At 41.3% G+C, this 26326-nt stretch overlaps 1 protein-coding gene across 1 annotated transcript in view; it reads left to right on the forward strand.

Annotated features, from left to right (window-relative positions):
* Positions 1-1430: 1430 nt before the first annotated feature.
* Positions 1431-26326, forward strand: part of ark2ca (arkadia (RNF111) C-terminal like ring finger ubiquitin ligase 2Ca) — a 37257-nt gene continuing 12361 nt past the window's right edge. The window contains exons 1-5 of the mRNA XM_069922749.1: positions 1431-1491; positions 4082-4370; positions 5962-6081; positions 16870-16996; positions 20255-20359. Of these exons, the coding sequence (XP_069778850.1) occupies positions 1431-1491; positions 4082-4370; positions 5962-6081; positions 16870-16996; positions 20255-20359 (702 nt within the window). The remainder of the gene's footprint in view (positions 1492-4081; positions 4371-5961; positions 6082-16869; positions 16997-20254; positions 20360-26326) is intronic.

Below are 26326 nucleotides of genomic sequence, written 5' to 3' on the forward strand. Positions count from 1 at the left end.
GAAGTACAGGGTGATCCTGAATTATTGTGCAAACAGAAGTCAGGTGGTCACGAAGACAAATGGTACACTTTTCTTGAATACAAGTTGGCTGCGGTTTTGAAATCGGGAAGTATTGTTACAATTGTTAAGGGCACAAATTAGGGCCCCTTTAAAATATATGCTATAGGCCCCGCAATACCTTAATCCAGCACTGGGATGGATGAGTCTATGGGGTCCGGGGGAATTTCCTCTCAGGGGATGGGGGAATTGGGAAAGATCAAAGGCATTTTCAAAGTAATTCTAAGGAGAGTGATTTTAAATTGCATGTTAATTGAACTACAGTATTTAACTGCCAAGGATATAGTGGAAAAGGAATTTCTGAACTGGAATTCTACTAGAACCAGCAGTGAGAGTTAATAAGGAGCTAGAAAATTGATAATAGTTCATCTCAAGGGGCAGTCTTTGGGTCTGTGCACTATGTGCAGATTAGACCCCTTACTTAAGAAAGTCTGTCATTGGAGGTAGTCCAAAAGAGATTCACTAGGCCAATTCATGTGATTTCCTGTCATGAGTTGCTAAAGAAAATAGAAATCCATTCTTTGGAGTTTAAATTGTGGGGTGATTTTATTGTGACATATCTCAGGGTAGAACTCAAGATATTAACATCAGTGGCAGAGTCTGAAACAAGAATGTCCTGCTATTTCAACATGCATGTGGTCTTCTCCGTCATGTCTTGTGTGATATTGTATTTCTGTTTCACGTGTGCACAGAGACTTTAGTGGAGAGTTATTGGGGCTGGGTTACTTCATGGACCAGAAGCTGCCACCACTTTTAGAGAAAAGTAGATTTGTTTGATTTTGACTTCTGAGAGGAAAGATGAGAAGCAGCTGGCTTCTTTTCACACTGTTGCACAAAGTCAAATTCCGCATGGCATTACACTGGAAACCTCATAAAGAAAAGTTATTTCCAGAAGTTTGAAAAGGTCACTTGTTTAATGCATCCCTGAATTGTAACTACATTTCAAAGGCCATATAATGCATGTCACCATTTGATCATGAACATCATTCATAGTGGTCCTGATGTTAACAGATACAAACCCGACATTTCATGTTTAACACCCAGATTCACAACACACATTTGTACTCAAGACCTTCAGACGAACACATTCAAAACTATCTAACACTACAGAGGAGAGAGAACGAGGTTGTATTAGGTGGGGGGGGGGGGAGGTGAGTGATGGGGTGCAAGTACAATAAGGTCAGTAACCCCCCGATTGGCTGGTTGGAGTGCTACAGGATATAGAGTTCCTGGATAATGAGGGCTGTTGATTGGACTGCTGTTCTTTGTATGAGAGGCAGCTGCAGGCACAGCTCCACATTTGAATGTACATAGGGGATTGGAGCACAGCAGCTCCATCTGTCTCAGCGGCCGTCAGCAACAAAGACGCCAGGATGGTGCTGGTACATGTCGGATATCTTGTTCTTCCAGTCTTTGGGTCTGTGAGCAACAGAGGTACATCCTTCTGGGGAAAGAAATGATCAAATATATTCTTCCCCCTTCTTTCAACAACAACTGATATTGCTTTCATTTTTGCTGATAGTGGAGTGTGCGCTGTGCTGTGAGTCTCTGATATAAAATATGTGAGACAGATCAGGTGCTCTTTGTTTCTCAGTTATTGCAGAAAAATTGATCTATAAATCTAAAAATCTTTGTTTACAAAAACTTTTGTTGGTCCATTTGTCTTAGCCCAAGTTACAACCTTAGCCCTATTCATTTACTATATATTGCTGAGAATGGCAGAATTTATAATACACCATTGCTATATGAGTGTTATTGAATACAGAGTGCTGTGTAAGTGCTGTACTGCAGACAACAGCCTGCTTTTTTATTTTCTGCACAGAGGTCCTGTCCTACTCACAGTGCTGCGCCCCTTGAGATGAACTAATGAACTAATGCTGATCTGACTCTGTCTTCTTGACTGCCATTTTCCTTCAGTCTCTTTCACTTTTTGCAGGACAAGGGAATTAATTATTCTGGTGGTTTTTTTCTACACTGATCAAACGTAGAATATTACAGCACCGATTACTGATTGGCGATCATTCTCCGTTGAGATCGATGTGATCCTGCTCTGGAATGAGTTCTTCTGTAGCACCTTGCCTCTCTTTGCATCTGACAGCTGTCAATTCTGAAAAATAATTGACTCTCCTGTCTTCCTCCACCTGATACTCGCTTCTTAGGCTCTGACGCAAGTAAGGTTCTGAGATTTAGTTCAGGAGTCTTGTCCACGGTCACATTCCTCAAACATGATCCGTGCCAGTGAACAAAACACAGAGGAGAATCAAAGCTGAAGCTGCCCTTTCTCTCTGCTCATGATCACCCAAACCTCAGGACAGACTCCGTCTCCGTCTCCGTGCCTTTCCTCTTGTATTTGTTCTAAACTCGACTGCCTGAAATTAACGGTGTTCCCTCCCCCTTCCATTCAATTTCAGGCTATGACTCAGAAAGGGGCTTTTAAAATCCATGCCTTGAGTGGCATGAAGTAAATCATTTTGGATCTTAGAGAGTATCCTGTAGTTGGTTGGTGATGGGGAATTTTGACAGCAGTAGATTAGAAAATAGACCTTGACTGCTTGGTTAATAACTGAGGGGAACCAGGTCACCAGAAGCTGCTTGAATGTGAGCCCCCCTGTAGAAAACTCATTGTGTAGAAATCTGCCAGATTTATTCTTGCCCTTCTAATAATTTTATTTTAATTTTTAAAAGCCCCCCTGTAGAAAACTCATTGTGTAGAAATCTGCCAGACTTATTCTTGCCCTTCTAATAATTTTATTTTAATTTTTAAAAGCCCCCCTGTAGAAAACTCATTGTGTAGAAATCTGCCAGACTTATTCTTGCCCTTCTAATAATTTTATTTTAATTTTTAAAAATCCCCTGTAGAAAACTCATTGTGTAGTAATCTGCCAGTCTTATTCTTCCCCTTCTAATAATTTTATTTTAATTTTTAAAATCCCCCCTGTAGAAAACTCACTGTGTAGAAATCTGGCAGACTTATTCTTCTCCTTCTAATAATTTTATTTTAATTTTTAAAATCCCCCCTGTAGAAACTCACTGTGTAGAAATCTGCCAGACTTATTCTTGCCCTTCTAATAATTTTATTTTAATTTTTAAAATTTAGACACACTAACAGGCCATTTCAGTCCACGAGCCCATGCCGCTCAATTACACCCAATTAACCTACAACCCTGGTACGTTTTGAACAGTGGGAGGAAACTGGAGCCCCCAGGGAAAACCCACGCAGACACGGGAAGAATATACAAGCTCTTTACAGATAGCCCGGGATTTGAACCCTGGTCCTGATTGCTGGCGCTGTAATGGCTTTGCGCTAACCTCTGCATTTCACATAAACTATCCTCTTCACTGACCTGGTTCAGCATCAAGGCCTGGGTATCCAAAAATAGGGGCTCCTATCATCCTCAAACTACTGGTCAGAGTTAAAAATTGACCTTCTGGTAATAATCTGATGACAACTGATTTGTCACCTAAAATTATAATTAAAACTTTTGCTCATACTGGTCCAATAATTGAATTTTATATAGCGCAGAAGATATGGAGTGCCCTAGTGTATCAGACGGCAGTAGATTAGTCAGAAGGAGCAGAGGATAAAGTAAAAATCATGAGCTATTTCTTATTTTTTGGCACATTCGATGACACTTGGCCATGAATCAGGGAACTACAGGTTCAGGTTCGACGTACAGTGAGTTCCTGACCTGGCTTTGAGAATTGGAATTCTTAGAAGAGAAGTTATACCTGCTGCATGAAACCCATTCGGGTAAACTTTCATTCCAGATTTCCGATTTGCAAATTTGTAGAATAATAACACACACAGTACAAACCTCCAGATAACCCATCCACACCTTTTCAATGATCTGCAGAATTCCTGTACCCGTTTAAAATCAGAATGCTGGAGAAACTTAGCAGCTCACAAAAACAATGAGCTTCTGCAGATTGTGTTCTTATTACAATCTCTGCATCTGCAGACTTTCATGTTTCAACTCCTGTACGACGGTGTTAGTAATAATAATGATAAATTTTATCTCTACAGGTTTCCCTTTTCCAAGGTCGCAGACTTCTCAAGCCACGTCCTGCAGACAACCTCACCTCACTCATCAACACGAGTTCTCTGTACAATCACAACCAGTCCTGAACACCCGAGTGATTTCTTCGCATCACCCCACCGTATCCTCACTGCCGCTTCAGCAGCCTTTAACAACCTTATCAAACCCCCAGTTCCAAGAGGTGCCCACCTTCTTACCTCAGCAGCTACACCAGCAATACCTCCTGCACCATCAGTTGCTCGAGACCCAACAAGGCAGGCTGATGGCATTCCCCAGGTATGTGAACATCACTGTCAATCAATGACATTACGCCTGTTGAAATATGAAAACTGCAAGATTTTCCTGAAGTGAATGCGAGTTGGTGATGAGCCAAACTCACCCACCCATGGTGTCTGTAAATGCCTGATCTGATCTAATTATGATCGGACTGCAGGATCTATCTTCCTGGGCTGGGGAATGGTCAAACTTATAATTGGGATTGACACTGATTTCCTCAAAGGTTGAATATTCTATAATTATTCCCAACCTGGATTTGCGCATAGAGAAGGGGAATGTGTTTGAAATGCAGCACAAGATATTATTAATCCTTGTGAATTGGAAAAATGGGGCCTGTTTGCAATATCTTCCTAAATCAAGATGAGTGGACTATTAAAAAAGTTGGCAGGGTGGATATCTTTAGTCTGTGATTCACTAAACTCACGACTTGGCATAAATTTGCCAATTCATTGACAGACAATACAGTGAGCAAAGTAGTTAATGCAACAGTATTACGTTGCCAGCATCCCAGGTTCAAATCTGGTGCTGTCTGTAAGGAATACGCATGTCCTCTCTCTGACTTGTGTGAGTTTCCTTTGGGTGCTCGGGTTTCCTCCCTTTCTTAAAAAAAAACGTACTGGGGTTTGTAAGTTGATTGGTGTATTTGGGTGGCACAGGCTCGTGGGCCAGAAGGGCCTGTTATTGTGCCATATGTCTAAATTAAAATTAGATCCTCAAAGGAACCCAGTATGCAAAATGAAAATTAGAATCACAGTAAAATGTGGGCTGTGTCAAAGAAAAGGCCAGTTGTTTTCACAATCTCAGGGTGCCCTTGAAGTGCTCTACAGCAAGAAATTGACACATGTAGGAAACATACTGGTCAATTGTACACAGGAAGTTCCGGTAAATGACAGGGAAATAATGACCTTATAATCTGACTGGGTGAGATTGATTGTCCATGAATGGATGCTAGGTTTGGACATTGAAATCTGAAGTGGGAAAGTGGGTCATTATTACCCAACCTCAATTTATTAAAAATTGAAACATGATATTACTATGAAAGGCCTTGAAATTATGCAATGGAGCATTAAATAACGACAGCTTAACAAGCTGATTTGAAGTTCACCTCAACAGTCAACATTAAAACGTGTTCATTTTTCTGCAGGGTAATTTCAGGGTTTCTGGCCACAAAAAAGCATCTATACAAAGATTATCCTCTTTAATTTATTTAATTATGTTATCATGAGTTGGCTTAAGTTTATTGACTAATTTATGACAGCTTTGTATTGTCTTTGGAAGAGTTTCCCTCTGACAATGAGGAAGGGTCACTCTGTCAGAGAGTCCAGACAGCTTCCTTCACTGACATAGAGCACACTTCACTGGACTAAACAGTTAGGAAGCAGACTCCCCATTCAAAACTGCACTCGGACCAAACCAATGAAGTAGTGCAGCCATGTGCAGGGCAATGGACTATCTGTCCCAGTTACTTAATCACTGATCAGATTTTGGGTTAGCATCAATAGATGTGAGCTCTCAGTAGATTTAGTTTGATTTTCCTGATTGGCTGAGAGATCAGCCAATTCAGCAGCAACTTTGTCATGTCGTTTTGCAGGCGGACACAGGAGAGGGCACCTCCTTACCCTCACCGCCTCCGGCCAGCCTTTGACTTCACCACCCATTCTGTTTCAGCTGTGGGAATGCAGCCCAGGTACCCGAATGAAGGCACAGCCTGGTAAGTACCGGGCAGCCCTCAGTGGTTTGGTTCCATTGAGGCATTGGGTATCTCCAACATTCCTTCTGACTTGGGCTTGAAGAACAAAACTTGATGCTGCATTAAACTGTCATTTTTTTTTACTTCAGCTCCAATGTAACAATATAGAATGTAGAACATTACAGCACAGTATAGGCCCTTCAGCCAACGATGTTGTGCTAACCTATCTATGCCTCTCATAATCTTAAATCCATTAAATATTTGCTCCAAAGAGAAAACCCTAGCTCTTTCAACCTTGCTTCATCCAATCCAGGCAACATCCTGGTAAATCTCCTCTGCACCCTCTCCAAAGCATCTGCAGTAAAACCCCTGGTATCCGTCACCTATGGGGGATTGCTAGATGCCGGATGTGTATTTTCTGGTTGCTTGAGATTTACTCCTACAATGCCGAACTAATATTCCTGTATTAAAAATAAACACTAAGAGACAAAAATACTGTACACGTTTTACTATGAACAAACTTCACTTGCATGAATATATAAACCTTAAAGCATTTAACTTTATTTTCAGTCACATTCATTGAAAACATTTGTGGTGGTACACCACCGGCCTACTTCAGGGGGCAACCTCTGTACGTGCAGGAGTGTAAGGGGACAGGACAACACCTGGCTGGCTGTCATTCAGTCGGCCTGAATGGATCAAGCCCCACCCGGTCGGGTGTCAATTACCCTCTGGGATATAAGCCTGTGCCGGCCTCCCGAGGCCTCACTCAGAGTTGCTGTGGCCACAGCCAGTCTGGCTCTGTACAAGTCTTTAGCCTGTTGTATAATCTTTATCTTTAACAATGCACCACAACATTTAACTGCAGTTTCCTCCCCCTCCACAGATCCGCCCGAAAGATGAACAATAACGTTGTACATAATTAACCCCTTTTCCACCAAGTTTACAGATAAAGCCTCTGACTGGGATGACTCTTAATAAGCAGGGATAAGGAAACACTTTAAGAGAGTCACCCCAATGACTAGTGGCATCAACCAGCTCTTCATTCTGGGTGATGCCATTGCTGTTCCACACAACTTCCTTTATTCAAACTTTATACAAACATTTGCAACAAGCAAAGCATGACCAAGGCACTCCACTGGCTGAATACTTGCTCCCATCTTCACCAAAGGTTAATGTTTTACTTAGAGAATATTTACTTTTACAATTGTAAACATACATATTTTTATTATTATTTTATTATTTTTTATTTAAAATTTAAAAAGTTATTTTCCACCATATTTTTGCTGGTTGCTGGAGGCTGCCAGTTGCTTGAATTCCAATACGAGGGGTTTTATTGTACATCCTTCCCATAATGAGGTGACCAAACCTAAGCACAATACTCCAAGTGAGGTCTAACCAGAGTTTTATAGAGCTGCAACATTACCTTGGGGCTCTTGAAATTAACACCATGATGAATGACGGCCAACACACCATACGCTTTCTTAACCACCTGATCAACTTCCATGGCACCCTTGAGGGATACATAGACCTGGACCCCAAGATCTCTCTGTTCCTCCACACTGTTAAGAATTCTACCATTAACCACTTACACTGCTCTGCATCCTTTCTATATCCTGTTAGCTCACATAGGGTGAAGAATGATCCTGGACATGAAGCATCAACTCTTTCTCTCTCCACAGATGCTGCCTGACCTGCTGACTGTTTCAAACAGTTCTGTTTTTTATTTCGGATTAGCAGCATCTGCAGTTTTTAAAAAAAATTCATTTACCAGAGCCATGATCTCAGCTTTACCAATATAGTCAATCACCTCATTTCAATGGGAGGCAGAGGATGCAGGCAGGTTTTCTCTCATCAGGTGGAAGCCTGTGGCCAATGTTTGCAAGATCATGTCCCATAAGGAAGAGGGAGGTATGTGACCAAATCACCACCTTTGAGTTATAAGGAGAGTCTGGATCGTCCAGGACCTTTCTGCTCGGAGTGTAGGAGGCTGATGGGGTACTTTATAGAAGTTAGTAAGATTGTGAAGGACGTGGATAAGATGAACAATTAGTTTTTGAGAGTCTAAATCTAAAAGATACATGTTTAACATGGGTGGGGGGAGGGGGTTAGATAAAGATTTAAAAGAGACCTGAGCAGCTTCTTCAGAAAGAAGGTGTTGCATATAGAATGAGTTACCAGAGGAAGTGATAGATTCTGGGTCATTTGCAACATGTAAAAGACATTACACAGGCACATAGAAAACATAGAAACAGAAGATAGGAGCAAGAGTAGGTCATTCGACCCTTCGAGCCTGCTCTGCCATTCAACGAGATCATGGCTGATCTTAAAGTTCAGTACCCCATCCCCGCCTTCTCTCCGTAACCTTTAATACCCTTATACTGAAGAAATAGATTTAATTCCCTCTTAAATATATTTAATGAACTTGCCTCCACTGCCCTCTGTGGCAATGAATTCCACAGATTCACCACCCTCTGGGTCAAGAAATTCCTCCTCATCTCGGTCCTAAATGGTTTGCCTATTATCCTCAAACCATGGCCCCGGGTTCTGGATTTTCCCATCATTGGAAACGTCCCAACTGCATCCATTCTGTCCACTCCTGACAGAATTTTATAGGTCTCTATGAGATCCCCTCTCAATCTTCTAAACTCCAGGGAGTACAATCCCAATTTTGCAATCTTTCCTCATCAGTCATTCCTGCCATTCCAGGTATCAGCCTGGTGAATCGCCTCTGCACTCCCTCCATTGCAAGAACATCCTTCCTTAGATAAGGTGACCAAAACTGCACACAATACTCCAGGTGTGGTCTCACCAAGGCCCTGTACAGCTGCAGTAAGGTATCCTTGTTCCTAGACTCAAACCCTCTTGATATGAAGGCCAACATACCATTTGCCTTTTTAACCGCCTGCTGTACCTGCATGCTCGCCTTCAGAGACTGGTGTACAAGTACCCCTAGGTCTCTCTGCACTTCCCCATCTCCCAATCTATTGCCATTCAAATAGTAATCTGCCCTCCGGTTTGTATTACCAAAGTGGATAACCTCACATTTATCTACATTGTAGTGCATTTGCCATGTATCTGCCCAGTCCCTCAATTTATCCAAATCACACTGGAGCTTCCTGACCCCCTCTTCTGTGCACACAACCCCTCCTAGCTTAGTGTCATCTGCAAATTTGGAGATATTACATCCAATCCCCTCATCCAGATCATTAATGTAAATTGTGAACAGCTGGGGTCCCAGTACAGATCCCTGTGGCACCCCACTGGTCACCGCCTGCCACTCAGAAAATGAGCCACTTATCCCAACTCTCTGTCTTCTACCTGCCAGCCAGTTCTCAATCCACATCAATACTTTGCCCCCAATCCCATGAGCCTTGATTTTGTAAGCCAGTCGTTTATGCGGGACCTTATCGAAGGCCTTTTGGAAGTCCAGGCACACCACATCCACTGGCTCTCCCCCATCTATTTTACCTGTCACCATCTCAAAGAATTCCAATAGATTTGTCAAGCACGATTTACCTTTTGTCAATCCATGTTGACTCCGTCCGATCCCTTCTCTGCTAGTCATATGCTCCGCTATTACATCCTTAATAATGGATTCCATCATTTTGCCCACTACTGATGTAAGGCTCTCTGGCCTATAGTTCCCCGCTTTTTCTCTACCCCCCTTTTTAAATAGTGGGGTAACATTAGCTATCCTCCAATCCATGGGTACTGATCCTGAGTCTATCGAGTTCTGGAAAATAATTCTTAAAGCATCTGCTATCTGAATGGCCACTTCCTTAAGTACCCTAGGATGTAGATTATCAGGCCCTTGGGATTTATCTGCCTTCAATCCCATCAATTTCCCCAAGACCATGTCCTTAGAGATACTGATTCCTTTCAGCTCCTCCCTTGCATTAGTCTCTATATTTCCCAACATCCTTGGATAGGAAAGACAGAGATAAATAGCTTAGGGCCTGTTTGCATGCTGGAGAAGGTCAGTGTCAGAGTTGTGGATAACTTAGGGCTCTGATAAGATAAGTTTCTATATTTGGGGACAAGAGGTGGGCAGTGGTTGTGGGAGGTGGAAAAGTTGCAGGGTTGAAGGTTCAAGTTTATTATCCAATTGTACAAGGACAACACAATGTAACAATGTTCTCTGGTCCTCAACGCAAAAACATGCAGACACACAACTAGACATAACATACATACAGACAAATCATACATATGCTGTACATACACACACACACACACACACACACACACACACACACACACACACACCAATAAATAATGTTTAATAAAATAGGCGTCTCAGAGGGTTAGTGTGAGCAGTTCATTTAGTCATTCACCAGTCTCACTGCCTGTGGGAAGCAGCTGTTTCTCAGCCAGTGGTGAGGGGCTGCCTTCCTCAAAGACAGATGGAAGAAATCTGGCTTGTGCTGATAAATAAGACTTTCTAAAATCTGGCAACCTAAATCCTCCTAACTTATAATCCCACTGTGGCCAATGGAATCCTAGTGGACACGATGAAATAACTACACAAGGCATTTCTTCAGTGAATCAAATGGATTTACTGTTCAGAATGCGTGCAACCTTTTAAAAGCCCGAATCACCTGCTGACACACAGTTAAGTCATCATGCATTGATGTCACACGGCCAGTTCGATGCCTTCTGGGAGTTGTAGTGCCACCATAGCACCCTACACGCCCACACCCCCCACCCTCCCCTCCCCCACCCACTGCCCCAGAACCGGCAGAAAGGCTTGCCTGTCTTTTAGGTTGTCGACCTCTGTGACGGACTATTAGCTGCTGCCGTGGGGAAGACGAGACCACATAAGGTGGCTTAAGCCTGTCAATAGTGAAAGATTGTGGCTCTTTCCAATGTCTAAAATACAAGTTAACATAGTTTGTCTGAGTATCTTATAAAGTCAGCCTGAAGAAAATCTGCACCCAGCAAAGGTTGGGATACTGCTGCTATAATAAAGGGCCAAGTGTAAAGATGATTCTCGAACTTGACATTCATCTTCCTGGTGCTGAAGTTTGGAATTTTGGGACAGTTAACTGCTTGTAGTTGCAGGTCCGGGGTAGGATGGCATGTGTCAAAACCGATGGGTGGAAATACACTAACTTCTGAACCCGTGTCCATCAGAAATTTTCGTTGGGTTAGTTGGTCCCATACATATAGTTTGTCGCCAACTGCCACAGCCCTTACTAGCAGTTGGCCTAAATGTTTCCCACAAATGGGCAGGGTGGAAGGCAATTGTGGGCATTTACTTCTCAACATCTGTGATAATAACATCAAGGCGAGGTGTCTGCAGGCTGCTTGCCTGTTTTGGGGTGTTGTTTGTTTGTAGGGAGTGCTGTGTTAAGAGCACTAGAGTGTGACATGGGGCCAAGAGTGGAGGGTTTGGTTGCACAGACTTGTTTTTCCCAGCTGTCCTTTTCAGCCAGCCAGAGAACGACTGCTTCTGCTGCTACAGCTCTTAGGTCTTCGAATGAACACTTGGATAACAAGAACCTAATATCATTTAGCATTCGCTCTGAAAAATAACATATTGGACCTTTCACCAGCTGCCAGGAACAGCATTTTATCCATTAGTTCTGAAGGGGCACGGTCTCCCAACCCATCGAGATGTAATAGTTTAGCTGCCCTTTTCCTATGGGGCATACCATATACCTACAATAAAAGTGATTTTAAAGCATCATACCTGCCTGAATGTGGTGGATCCAGTAGGAAGTCGCCGACCCTCTTAGTGACGGCCTGGTCCCGGGCACTGACGAGATCGTAATAACAGTGGTGTGCAATTCAACTTCGTGAAGGTGAAATTGTGCTTCAGCCTGTTGGAACCACGGTTCAGATTCAGCTGTCCAGAAAGGAGGCAGGTTCACAGCGATGGCTGAAGAGTCCATGTTTGTCCAAAAATACATTTTAGGACTCGTTGGGGTCACCAATTGTGCCACTGGAATCATAGTGGACATGATGAAATAACCACACAAGGCATTTCTTCAGTGAATCAATGGATTTACTGTTCAGAACAAGTGCAACCTTTTAAAAGCCCGAATCTCAGGCCCGACATGCATTGATGTCATCACATTCACTGATATCACATGGCCAGTTTGATGCCTTCTGAGAGTTCTGATGCCCTGATTAATATTCTGATCATCTTATTCTTCCATAGGAATTGCCTAATACAATTATTTAATAATTTAAAGAATTTTTTTTTCAGGAAAGAAATAAGCAGCGATTGAAAAAGATATTGTAATCTTGGCATCACTTTCATTTTGACACAGTTAACCCTTCCCATCAAGGTAATTGACAAATCTTTCCATTTCTGCAAATCCTTCTCTAACAGAGGAGTATAACGTAATTTGCAAAAATACCGTAGGTTATTGTTCGTCATGATTCCTACGTATTTAATTCGATCTACTTTCCATTTAAATCGACTTCCTTTTTGATATCTTTCATAATCAAAGTTCGACAATGGCATTATCTCACTTTTATCCATATTAACTTTATAACCTGAAACTCTTCCATATTTTTCTAGTGTTGTTTGTAATTTCTCCAGAAATTCAGCTGGATCAGATAAATATAGTAGCACATTATCAGCAAATAAGATGACATTGTGTTCTTCTTGACAAACTGTGAAGCCTTTAATATCTGATCTCTCCTTATAATCTCCGACAACATTTCAATCGCAAGGATAAAAAGCACTGGGGATGGGGACACCCCTGTCTACTCCATCTACTCAGTGAAAAAAACCGCTGATATTTGACTATAATTTTGGCTTTTTGTTCATTATATTTTTTATTCAATTTTTGAATATTCTACCCATTCTAATTTTGGAAGTTCAACGTTGACTAGAAACTTGCCCATCTCATTGTTATCTCCTAATTACTCTGATTTATAAAGCTTTGTGTAATATTGTCTCTTTTTCATTATATGTTAGGATGTCAGCTTCTGTTTTAATTGCATTTATCATCCTCGATGACTCCTCTGACTTCACTTGCCAAGACAAGACCTTATGTGCTCATTCTCCTAATTCATAATATTTTTGCTGTTTTTATAAAAAAATATATTTTATATGTTTGTAATGTGTTATATCTCAATTTTTTATTCCCTAAGAGTCTACATTTTTCTTGTAAACCCATCCTTTGATATTCTTTCTCCAGTTTTGTTATCTTTCTCCAAACCATCCAAATCTATATTATGTTCCTTTTTTATATAAGAAATAATTTGCCCTCTCAGATAAGCTTTAAGCGAATTCCATATCAAAAAGCTGTTATCAGTGGAAGGGAGATTTGTCTCATAAAATAATTCTATCTATCTCCTAATAAACTCACAGAAGTCTGTCCTTTTCAACAATATGTAATTAAGACGCCATCAGTTCTCATTTTCTTGTTTTCCTGCTATTGCAATATTTAAGATTAATGGTGAATAGTCTGATAATAGCCTTGCCAAGTATTGTGTTTTTACCACTCTATTTTTTAAACTGTGCAGACGTTAAGAATAAACCAATCCTTTTATGTGAGTCATGGAGCCTTGAGTAGAAGTAGTAGTCTTTTTCTGTGGGATTGAACTGCCTCCAAATATAAATCAGATTTAAATCTTCCATTAATGATAGTGTTGCTTTGGCGGCTTTCACCCTCGTTACCATTTTCTCTGATTTATCCAATATCAAATCCAAACAGAAATTAAAACCCCCCCGACCAATATATTTTGTCTACCCTCTGCTGCTTTTTAAAAAATTGTCCTTCATAAAGGCTTCATTGTCATAATTTGGAGTGTAACTATTCATAAACATCCAAGATTCTGCATAAATTTTACAATGTACCATTACAAACCTTCTGGCTTGGTCAATCGATACATCTACAATTACTGGTAGATTTTTATTAATTAAAATTGCTACTTCTCTCACTTTTGAACCGAAAGAAGACGATATTACTTTCCTCACCCATCCTCTTTCTAATTTAGCATGCTCCAATTTAGTAAGGTGTATTTCCTGCAAGAAAACTACATCCACCTTTAGTTGTTTTTTTTTTTAAATTTTTATAAAAAGTATGCTGAGAGCTTTTTCTTTTTCACTGGCCCGTTTAACCTGCTAACATGCTCCTGACCTAAATGTCCAATTTCCATGTTACTGCTATACATTTTCTTGCTACTGCCAAGGCAATCTTTACAAATTCTTTTCAATATATAGATAATTTCAATTATCCCTACAATATTACCTAATAAAAATAACATTAATTTTGTGGAAATTTAGTTCCTGTAACCTGTTCTAAAAAAAAAGTTCCCAAGTTTATCCAAAAAGGGCAAGACCAATTAGAGTGGAAAAAAGGTACCCATCTCCCGGCCACATCGAAAACATTGATCTGATAAATCTGACTTCAATCTATTTAATTTCTGCAATGCAAGATATAATTGATGTAGAAAATTATACTGAATTAATCTATATGCAACATTTATTGTATTTGTCATTCTACCGTGACATAACTGACCAATTTTATTCAACAATATTAATATTTAAATCTGCCTCCCATCTCTGTCTGGATCTATGGATTGCCTACTTAGGAGTTGCCTTTTGCTATAAAATGTACATAGCTGAAGTAAATTTCTTTATTTGTCTATTATGAATCAGCATCTCCATGTCACTACATTTCATTAATGATATTGTTGGACCCAATTTATCTCTTAAATATACCCTTAGTTGATAATAACAAAAAAGTGTCTTGTTTTGTATCCCATATTTATTTATTAGTTGTTCAAATTGTGGTGAATGATGCTTGTGCTCATACGCCATCATGTTGAAATATCGACACAGTACCTCAAGTTCTCAGCCAGTGAAGAGAAAAGCATTTATTAGTGTTATCAGGCTTGGTATAGACACACAACATGTGACCTGGCCTCATGACATCTGAAGTGCTAACGACCTCATGACGTAGCTATGTTGAGTAGGCCAGGGCTTCTCAGTAGATCTACGGGTGCTACTGAGTCACTATGTCTTGTGACTGCAGTGGCTAGTTGCCAGTAGATAGGAGGCTGTTGTGTCTAGCTGTCACAAGATAGGAGCTGTTAGCGCTGTTTTGCCCACTCCCTCCAAGCGTACCGCTACAAAATGACATTAAATTTCCTCCTTCATAACAATCTTCTATATATCTAATTCCATTACGAGACTAAATATTTAAAAATTAATTATCCATTGTAAATAGAATAAGTCAATTTCGAGTCAGAGACATTTTAGATAACACAACTTCCCTCTTTCCAATTTAATTGTTTACCTTATTCCAGGTATTAATCAAATATTTCAACAAAGGGGTTTCCCTCTCACCCAATATTAATTTAGAGACCCATTTATATACAAAGTCTTCCAGTGTTCCCTCTCCTATTTTATCAGTTTTTATTTTAATCCAGTCTTCTCCGTTGGTCTTGAAAAAACATCGATTGCCACCTGTTACTTTGACCCTCAGAGTTGCAGGATATATCATCGAGTATTTTATGTTCTTTCACCGCAGTTGCCTTTTACATCATTAAACTCCTTCCTTTGCTTAATCAAAGATGGGCTAATGTCTAAAAAGAATAACACTTTTCCACTGTTGATCTCAAGAGGGGCATTGTGTTGCTTGGAGCAATCCCAAAATCGCTTCCCATTCCCAGTAACTTAAAAGACTTATCAGGACCGGCTGTGGTCACTCCTTGCCAGATCTTTTGGTCCGAGGGTCCGAAGAGCCCTTTCTATTTGTAGTTTTCTGTTGAATTTATTTTCTTCCAACACTCGTGGGATCCAAGTTTCAAAGAAGCTCACCGGGTCTCTCCCTTCAGTACCTTCCTTCAAACCAATAATTCAAACATTATTGCATCTGCTGTACTTCTCCACATGGTTAATCTTATCTAGCATAGCTTGTTTATCCTAGTCCCACTTACCTGCATTCTCTTCTAAAGCTTTCAGCTTTGCTTGCATTTTAACCAAGTCAACTTCTATTGGCCATTCTTTGCATTAAATCCTTGGTAGACTCTTTAAATTCAGTCATCTTCTCTGACATAACACCTGTTGAAACGTTTCGATTGCATAAAGTCTCCATCTTATCTAGGATTATATTCAGGCCTTGAACCAACCACCCTCCCCCCACCCCTCCCCAGCACTGCTGGGTTCAGCTGGTCCCAAGGTCCTTTTGGGGTTTCATTCAACTATCCTGGCTGAGTTGGTGTCTCTTCAGCTTCTTAGTGTTCACTTTGTTCATCCACAGTAGAAAAAAATTCTGAATTTTAAATTTTTTAAACCTTTTTAATAGTCTTCATGGAGAACTCATCCAAGACAAGTCTGTCTAGCTCCTTTGCATGGCCACGACCCCTTCAGAAAGAATTGAAGGAAATTCCCTTTCACAATGGACTTTGGGTCAATTATTAATTTTAAACTTGAGAGAGGTTTTTGTTAACCAGTGGTAAATCAGGATATGTAAAAAAAGGCAGATACATATAGAATAACCATAATCCTACATGAGTGGTGTCATAGGTTTAAGAGATTAAATTGTTTATTCCTTTTTCTGTGTTTCTTTACTTGATGCACAATAAATGGAGCATTCACATGTGAAATATATAGCCTCATATTTATTTGGATAAAGTTGGTTTCAGAGTTGGAGGATTTCTTTTAAAAACATTATTTGGCTGGAGTAAAAACAATGCTGGAGAAACTCAACAGGTCAAACACTATGCTTCATATAGCAAAGGTAAAGATGTCTAACCAGTGTTTTGGGTTTGAGCCCTTCATCGAGGTATCAAGTATTCGCCTGGGTACAGTTACACATTTTCTCTTGTTTGCTGTTTTTGAAGGGATATCAATGCAGAAGCTGGATTACCCCATGCTCAATATCAGTTGCTCCCAGTGCACCGCCCATACCATTACTTCCCAACAGCCAGGGTACATCATATGTACAGAAGTATGTCTTCAACATCAGTGGTAAGTGTGTTTCATCTACTTTGAAGAAGAACAATGGAAAATTGGCTTTTATTGCAAGTGGATCAGAGTCTAAAATCAGAAAAGTTTTGATGCAACTTTTCCAGGGTTCTGGTGAGAACCCACAACATACAGTTTTGGTCTCAATATGCAACATGGTTTCACCAGTTGAATTCCATTGGTGTGGCGTTAGTTCATGAAGAAAGGTTAAGCAGGTTGGCTCGATACGCATATGAGGAATGGAAGGTGAAAGTATAAGATTCTGAAAGGAATTGACAGGATGGATGTTGATACCACACTTACCCTGGTCGGAGAGTTTAGAACTGGGTGCAAAGTCTCAGAATAAAGTGTCATCCGTTTATTATTGAAATGAGTGGAGAGTGAACCTTTTGAAATTCTTTTCACAGGGAAGCTATGAAGGTGGATCCATTGAATATATTCAAGGTGGAGATGGGCAGGGATTTAAACTGTTGGGGGAAGAGAGGGGAGAGTGCAGGAAAGTGGGATCGAGACCAAGAATGGGTCAACCATGATCTTCCTGAATAGTGAAGCAGGCTCGAGGGACTAGATGGTTTTCTACTGCTCCGGTTTATAAAATTCTTATTATTTTCAGCTCAACTTTGACTGGTTTTGTTGTTATACGTGTCCTGAGGGGTGCTTGCCATTACAACACCATGTCAGTTTAACAGCATGGCTCCAACTGTTATTAATTATTAACTTGGTTGCAGGAGGGGTAGGATTGGCAGCTCAATGCATCCATGAACAAATGTGAACTATTTACATGAAGGGAATTTCCCTCAAATGGTCTTGCTCTTTCTCTGATGGTCCTGATGGTAAGGGCAGTTTATATCTGAGCTCCACAAACTCAGTTGATGAGCTTAAATTTCCAATCTGAACTGAAGTTCCTGCAGCTTGTGGACTCAGAAAACCTCAGCTGGGGATAACAGACCAGCCTTCCTGTTGTGTGTGCTGACACATACATACATGTGAAGATGTGACTGCACTTATGTGCAAGCATGAGATTTTTGTGAGCAGTTACTAAGTTTGGGCGCAATGCTGAGCCACTCAAAGCATTATGACAGTAAGCTTGCACTAGATGCATTGCTTGGATTCATGGTTAAGGTGGAGCCACCTGTAAAACCATGCACACCGCAGGCAGACAACACCTTCAGAAGAGAAGATGAGGGATGAAATAAGGTAAGCAAGAGGAAAATTTTCCAATCACTGCATCAGCCAATTTGGTGTAGATCAAGAATTAGAAGTGCGCCGCTCTCTTTGAATGGCTTAGTAACTAGACAAGTGATTACCATAAGTATTCGAGTATAATGCGAAAAATTTTGTACCGTAATTTGAGTTCAAAGTGGGGGAAAATTCTGCCAGGTTTAATGATAAATAAGATTATCAGTAGCCGCCTACATTGACTGATCTACCACGTGATTTTCTTTACATTGATGGTACATGGTCACATGAAACCAAATTTAAAAAAAAAATACACCAATTACTCACTTATATAAACGGATGTTAAATGAGAAAATTACAGTTATTCTAGATACATGTATTTTGCTGTTGTTCTTATTTCTATCCATGATGTTTTCTCCTGGAACGTAGAGAAAACGTTTATGTGGCATAATTTAAGCTGAAACTGATCAAGTACGCAGAAAGCAATAACAACTGTGTAGCCTCCAGAGAATTTGGCGTTGCTGAGAGTTATGTCAGGCTTTGGAGGAAGCAGAAATCAAAGATATCGGAGTTGCCCATGACCAAACGTGCTCGTAGGGGAAAGCAGGCTCTGTATCCAGATCTGGAGAAGGCACTGGTTGACTGGGTAGAAAGGTGGAGAAAGGATGGCTACCTTGTCACCTGTTTCCATATCCAGCTTCAAGCTAGGAAATTTCAGAAAGATCACAAATATGGAGTGGGTGGCACATTCAAGGTATCAAATGGTTTGTGTCAGAGGTTTATGAAGAGGCACTCCCTGGCCATACAACAGAGAACCAAGATATCACAGAAGCTTCCCAGTGACTTAGATGACAAGATTATTAGTTTTCATGATTTTGTGATTAAGTTAAGGATGGAGCATGACTTTGATATAATATTGACAATATGGATGAAATTCCCTTGAGTTTTGATATGCCTGGTAACAGAACTATTGACAAAGTGGGTATTAAGATGGTTTATGCAAGGAAGACAGGTCATGAAAGGACCCATTTCACCATAGTTTTGTGCTGCTTAGCTGATGGGTCCAAGTTACAGCCAATGGAGATCTTTAAGCGCAAGACCATTGCAAAATGAGAAAAGTTCCCACCAGGCATTCTTGTACACTGCCATCCCAAAGGGTGGATGGATGAAGAGGGCATCAAACTGTGGTTGGAGAAGGTGTGGAATAGAAGACCTGGATCTCTTTTAAAGAAACCGTCAATGTTAGTGTGGGACCAGTTTCAAGCCCATCTGACAGAACCAGCTCAAGCGATTCAAGACACAACAAGCTGTTATTCCTAGTGGCTTGACAAGTGTACTGCAACCCCTTGATATCGTGCTTAATAAGCCATTTAAGGACCATGTTAGAAAAGACTGGATTTCCTGGATGGCCTCAGACCAAGTGGAGAAAACAGCAGGGGGAAATCTCAAGGAACCAACACACTGTTGTTTCCTGGGTGAAGCAGGCCTGGGATTCACTTCCAAGCAATATGGTCTCTCTGAGTTTTTTTTTTAAAGACAGGAATTAGCAACAATGAGCAAACAATCTGAAGATGATGTTTTATGGGCCAATGCAAATACCACCACTACTTCAGACCATGAACAGGAATCTGAAGATGAAATAACAGACACAACAGGCTGGGACACAGATGAGAAGATCAACAGAGAAGAATGGGATGCGCTTTTTGGAGCATCTGATGACGATGAGTCTGATTTTGATGGATTTTTAAATAATGTTTTTCTATTTATTTATGTTTATATTTTGAACAATAAATTGATTATGTTTATTATGATAATTTTGTAATTTAATTCAGTACAACACCACTTTTCTCCCACAATGCTGTGCGGTAATGATGGCCGCCATTCAAAACAACCTGTCAAAGTGGCACGTCCATGATGATTTTGGGCCAATAAAAAGGGGTGGGGGGGGGGGTCGTATTATACACAGGGGTAAAATTTTTCTCCCTTTTCCCCCCTCCAAAAAAAGGGTGGCGTTGCATTATACACGAATATTTACGGTATCTGTTCACTCATCATAATAATTATTATAATAATGTTTTCCAGATTATTTCTGATTTAAGGAATTATTCTTATCCACATCTTCACCTGCTTACACTCCAAGGATTGAATGCAGGACAACAGATTCCTGCTGTCAGAGAAAGTTATGAGGTGCGTTTCTTGTATCATGGATGCTGAAATTATGATTGATGTTGCTGTAGGTTCCCTTCAATGTCCAGCATGAAATCAGTTAAAGGTGTTAGAACAGGACCAAATTAATGTGGCCATAATTTGACGCTCGTAACATGATGTACGCAATCTTATCCTCATCTAGAGCAAGCATTAATGCACAAATAAGCTGGAGACCCTCAGCAGGCTACACAGCATCCACAGGAAGACAGTTGGTGCAGCGGTTAGCACATCACTTTTACAGCGCCAGCGATCTGGATTCAAATCCCGTGCTGTCTGTAAGGAGCTTGCACGTTCTCCCAGTGTCTGGGTGGGCTTTCCCCGGTGGGAGGGGGGGTCCAGTTTCCTCCCACCATTCAAAACATTATTTAAATTTGGCGTAGCTCGTCGTTAGTTCACCAATTATGCAAAGCATAATCTCAAGCAATTGGCAAATTCACTTATCTGGCATCTACCAATCCTCATAGGTGCCAGATATTTACTGTACCAATAAAAATACAGACCTCAGTTATTTAAAGAGGTTCTGAATCTTTGTCTCTCTTTTGGTTACATCCAAAATTCCTGTGCAGGAAAGAAAGAGACTTCCACTTGAAAATTAAATAAGAAAACTATATATTTTTAAAATTTTCTAAATGGTAGAAGTCAATTCTGGTCATTGAAATCAGTGCCGCCAAATTATACTCAATTATCCGACAACCCCATTTTGGAAGGTGGGAGGAAACTCATACATATATGAAGAGAACAAGCAAGCTCCTTACAGACAGCTCCGGATTTGAATCTGGATTGCTGGCACTGTAATAACATCATACTAACAGTTCCAGTAACCATGTCACCCTAATATGCTGTATACCCAAGCCTGCTGAGACTGGTGACACTTGTTCCTGTGGGTGCAGGGGGGTGGGGGGGGGGGTAACTTTGACTGAGTATTGGAATATCTGACAGGTTTTTAAATTAATCATACTGGACAAAAATTTTTTTCCAAAAAGGTTTGCTTCCTGAAAGAAATTGGGGATTATAATAGACAACTTCAAGCTGAACACAAAGATAAAACCATATAACCATTTACAGCACAGGAACAGGCCAGTTCGGCCCTACTAGTCTTTGCCAAACATCATCTCCTACCTAGTCCTTCTGATCCGCATTTGGCCCATATCCCTCTACACCTCTCCCATTCATATACCTTTCTAACCTATCCTTGAATATTAACATCGATCTTGCTTCCACCACCACTGCCGGAAATTCATTCCATACCACCACCACCCTCTGCGTGAAGAAATTTACCTTTATATTTCCCTTAAACTTTTCCCCTTTTACTCTCAATCCATGCCCTTTTGTTTGAAACTTCCCCCAATCTCAGTGAAAAAGGCCTATCTACATTGATGCTGTCTGTCCCCCTTATAATTTTGAATACCTCTATCAAATCACCCCTCAACCTTCTAAGCTCCAGAGAATAAAGTCCCAGCCTGCTCAACCGTTCCCTGTAACTCAAACCCTGACAACATTCTCATAAATCTCCTCTGTACTCTCTCTATACTCTTTATATCCTTCCTGTAATTCGGCAACCAAAACTGCACACAATATTCCAAATTTGGCCACACCAGTGCCTTATACAATTTCAACATAACATCCCAACTCTTGTGTTCTATACTCTTATTTATGAAAGCCAACATACTAAATGCCTTCTTCACCACCCTAACCACACATGATTCAACTTTCTGAGAATTATGTACCATGGCTCCTAAATCCCTTTGTTCCACTGCAACCCTCAATTGGCTACCATTTAACGTGCATGTCCTAATTTGATTAGTCCTACCAAAATTCAGCACCTCACATTTATCAGTATTAAACTCTATCTGCCATCTTTCAGCCCACTCTTCTAACTGTTCTATATCACCCTGTAAGTTTTGATAATCTTTCTCACTGTCCACAACACCACAAACCTTTGTATCATCTGCAAATTTACTAATCCAATTTGCCACCTAGATCATTAATATACATGACAAACAGCAGTGGACCCAGTACTGATCCCTGAGACTCTCCACTCATCACCAGCCTCCAATTTGACCAACAATTTTCCACCACTACTCTCTGGCATCTCCCATCCAACCACTACTGAATCCATTTCACTACTTTATCATTAATACCTAATGCTTCCACCTTCCTTACTAACCTCTTATGGGGGAACCTTATCAAAAGCTTTACTAAAGTCCAAATAGACAACATCCACAGCCTTCCCCTCATCAACCTTTTTAGTAACCTCCTTGAAAAACTTAAGATTTGTTAGACATGATCTACCACATACAAAACCATGCTGACTACTCCGAATCAATTCCTGTCTTTCCAAATAGTTGTATCTCTAAGAACACTTTCCATTAATTTAACCACCACCGATGTCAGACTTACAGGCCTATAATTACCAGGTCTACTTTTGGATCCTTTTTTGAACAGTGGAACAACATGAGCCACCCTCCAGTCCTCCGGGACTTCCCCTGTGGCCAGTGATATTTTAAATATTACTTTTCCAGCCAAAGTAGCTTCACATCTCCTTTTAGCCATTACTCTCCTTCTATTCCTCAAGTAGTTCATCCCTTCCTTACTGTTTATACCTGTTGTATACATCCCTCTTCCTCCAAACCAAGTTCCCAATATCTTTTGAAAACTAAAGCTCCCTACAATTTCTAACCTTTCCTTTAATCCTCATGGGGACAGATTGACTCTGTACTCTCAGAACTTCTTTGAATATCCTCCATTTATCAGCTACATTCTTCCCTGAAAATATCTTATCCCAATCCACACCCACCACATCTTTTCTCATCCCCTCAAAATTTGTTTTCTTCCAATCAAGAATCTCCACCTTTGGCCCATCTCTATTCTTTTCCATTACTAGCCTAAAACCAATAGTATTGCAATCACAAGATCCAAAGTGTTCCCCAACACAAATCTTGGTCACCTGACCTACCTCATTCCCTAATAGGAGATCGAACACTGCCCCTTTGAGTCGGTTCTTCTACTTATTGATTCAGAAAACTTTCCTGAATACACTTAAACTCTACCCCATCCACCCCCTTACTCTATGGGTGTCCCAGTTAATGTTCGGAAAGTTGAAATCGCCCACAACTACCACCTTATGTTTATTACACATATATGCAATCTCCTAACAATTCCTCTAATTCCCTCAGCCCATTTTGTGGTCTATAATACACTTCCATTAATGTATTCATTGCCATTGCCATTCCTCAATTCTACCCAAATAGCCTCACTGGATGATCCCACAAAACCATCCTGCCACAGCATTGCTGTAACGTTCTCTCCAATAAGCAATGCAAATCCTCCACCTTTTGTCCCCCTGTTCTCTCGCCTTCTTCTTCTTCTTCTTCTTTGGCTTGGCTTCGCGGACGAAGATTTCTTTTCTTCTTCTTTGGCTTGGCTTCGCGGACGAAGATTTACGGAGGGGGTAAAAGTCCACGTCAGCTGCAGGCTCGTTTGTGGCTGACAAGTCCGATGCGGGACAGGCAGACACGGTTGCAGCGGCTGCAGGGGAAAAATGGTTGGTTGGGGTTGGGTGTTGGGTTTTTCCTCCTTTGTCTTTTGTCAGTGAGGTGGGCTCTGCGGTCTTCTTCAAAGGAGGTTGCTGCCTGCCAAACTGTGAGGCGCCAAGATGCACGGTTTGAGGCGATATCAGCCCACTGGCGGTGGTCAATGTGGCAGGCACCAAGAGATTTCTTTAGGCAGTCCTTGTACCTTTTCTTTGGTGCACCTCTGTCACGGTGGCCAGTGGAGAGCTCGCCATATAACACGATCTTGGGAAGGCGATGGTCCTCCATTCTGGAGACGTGACCCACCCAGCGCAGCTGGATCTTTAGCAGCGTGGACTCGATGCTGTTGACCTCTGCCATCTCGAGTACTTCGACGTTAGGGATGAAAGCGCTCCAATGGATGTTGAGGATGGAGCAGAGACAACACTGGTGGAAGCGTTCTAGGAGCCGTAGGTGATGCCGCTAGAGGACCCATGATTCGGAGCCGAGCACACACTCCTGCTCTCTCGCCTAAAGCAATATTTAACTGCCAAACATGCCCTTCCTGCAACCAAGTTTCACTGATGGCCACAATATCATATTTCCATGTGTCTATTCATGCCTTAAACTCATCCTCCCTATTTACTATACTCCTTGCTTTGAAATATATGTACTTGAGAGACTATCCTCCACATATACTCTTTTTGTTATCAACTATCTTTATCTTCTTCCATCATTTATATTTTCATTCTGTTCCCTTCCTTCCAATCTCGGTGTTCTTCCTGCCTAATCTCTGTACTCTCATTCTGATTCCCACCCCCCCTGCCAAACTAGTTTAAACCCTCCCCAACAGCTTTAGCAAACCTGCCCACCAGGATATTGGTCCCCCTCCAGTTTAAGTGCAGCCCAGCCCTTTTGTACAGGTCTGACTTGCCCCAGAAGAGATCCCAATGATCCAGAAATCTAAACCCCTGCTCCAGCTCTTGAGCCACACATTCATCCTCCACATCTTCCTATTTCTACTCTCACTAGCACATGGCACAGGCACCAATCCAGAGATTGCCACCTTTGAGGACTTGCTCTTTAACTTCTTCCCTATCTCTTGTAATCCCTTTTCAGACCTCATCCCCACTTCTAACTCTGTCATTGATCCCCACATGGACCACAACTTCTGGTTGCTCCCCCTCCCCCTCCAGAATGCTGTGGACTCGAACAGAGACATCCCTGACCCTGGCACCTGGGAGGCAACGTACCAACCAGATTCCCTAATTTCATCCAGCAAACCTCCTACCTGCTCCCCTAACCAGTGAGTCCCCAACTACAATAGCCCTACTCTTTTCCTCCCTTCCCTTCTGAGCCAAGGGTCCAGCTCCTGTGCCAGAGACCAGACCTCTATGACTTGTCCCCTATAGATCGTTCCCCCAACAGTATCCAAAACAGTATACTTGTTGTTGAGGGGAATGGCCACAGGGGTACTCTGCACTGCCTGTCTCTGTGTAAAAAAGCCAACATCACCTCAATGGCAATGACAGTCACCCATTTCCCTGACTGTTGGGGGTGACCACCACCCCATAACTCCTCTGCCTCCCTTATAATCCACAGTTCATCCAGCTGTAACTTCAATTCCCTAACCTGGTGCCATGTGTTGCAAATGGATGCACCTTTTGCAGGTGTAGTCATCAGGAACATCTGTACTGTCCCTAACCTCCCACATCCTGCAATCAGAGCACTCAACTGCCCTCACTACTGGCTCTTCAATTTAGAGTAATATAGATTAAAAAAGACTTACCAAACCTTACCTCAGCTCACTGAAGCCTCTCAAGCCAAAGCCTTGAAGTTCTACTCCTTCACTGGGCCACTCTTTTAGCGAGCCTTCCTTTTTATTGGTCCTTGCTAATTTACTTAATTACACAATTAATCCCTCCCCCAATAATCAGTCACCAGCAGTCACCAGACTCACCCGGCTGAAGCTCCTCACCGAGTGAACAACAAGGTAAGCTATCCTTCCCTTTATAAATTCTCCCGCCTGACCAACATCATGCATCTATGCTCTAGGGCCCCCATCTGACTTTCAAAATCACCCTGGAAAATTAAATAAATTAATAAACAGGCAGGCAGCAATAAATAAATCAGCCCTTAGAATTAAGTAAATAAATACCAAGAAATAAATAAACATCAACAAACACCAATGACTACTCGCGGATAACCAACGACTCTCGTGGCTGAAGGCTCCTTACCAAGATCATTTCAGATTTCCTGCATCACATAGGAAGTTGGGGAAACATTAAATGAACTTTTATTGAATTTAACATGTTATACCACGTAATGAGGCTGACACCAAGCTCTCCGATTGGCTGCACATGTTGCACAACAAATGTGAGGAGCCCAGAGTTTGTCTTGGTCACCAATTTTACAACCGACTGGAGCTTATAGG

Source organism: Narcine bancroftii, chromosome 3 (genome assembly GCF_036971445.1).
Source record: "Narcine bancroftii isolate sNarBan1 chromosome 3, sNarBan1.hap1, whole genome shotgun sequence".
NCBI lineage: Eukaryota > Metazoa > Chordata > Chondrichthyes > Torpediniformes > Narcinidae > Narcine > Narcine bancroftii.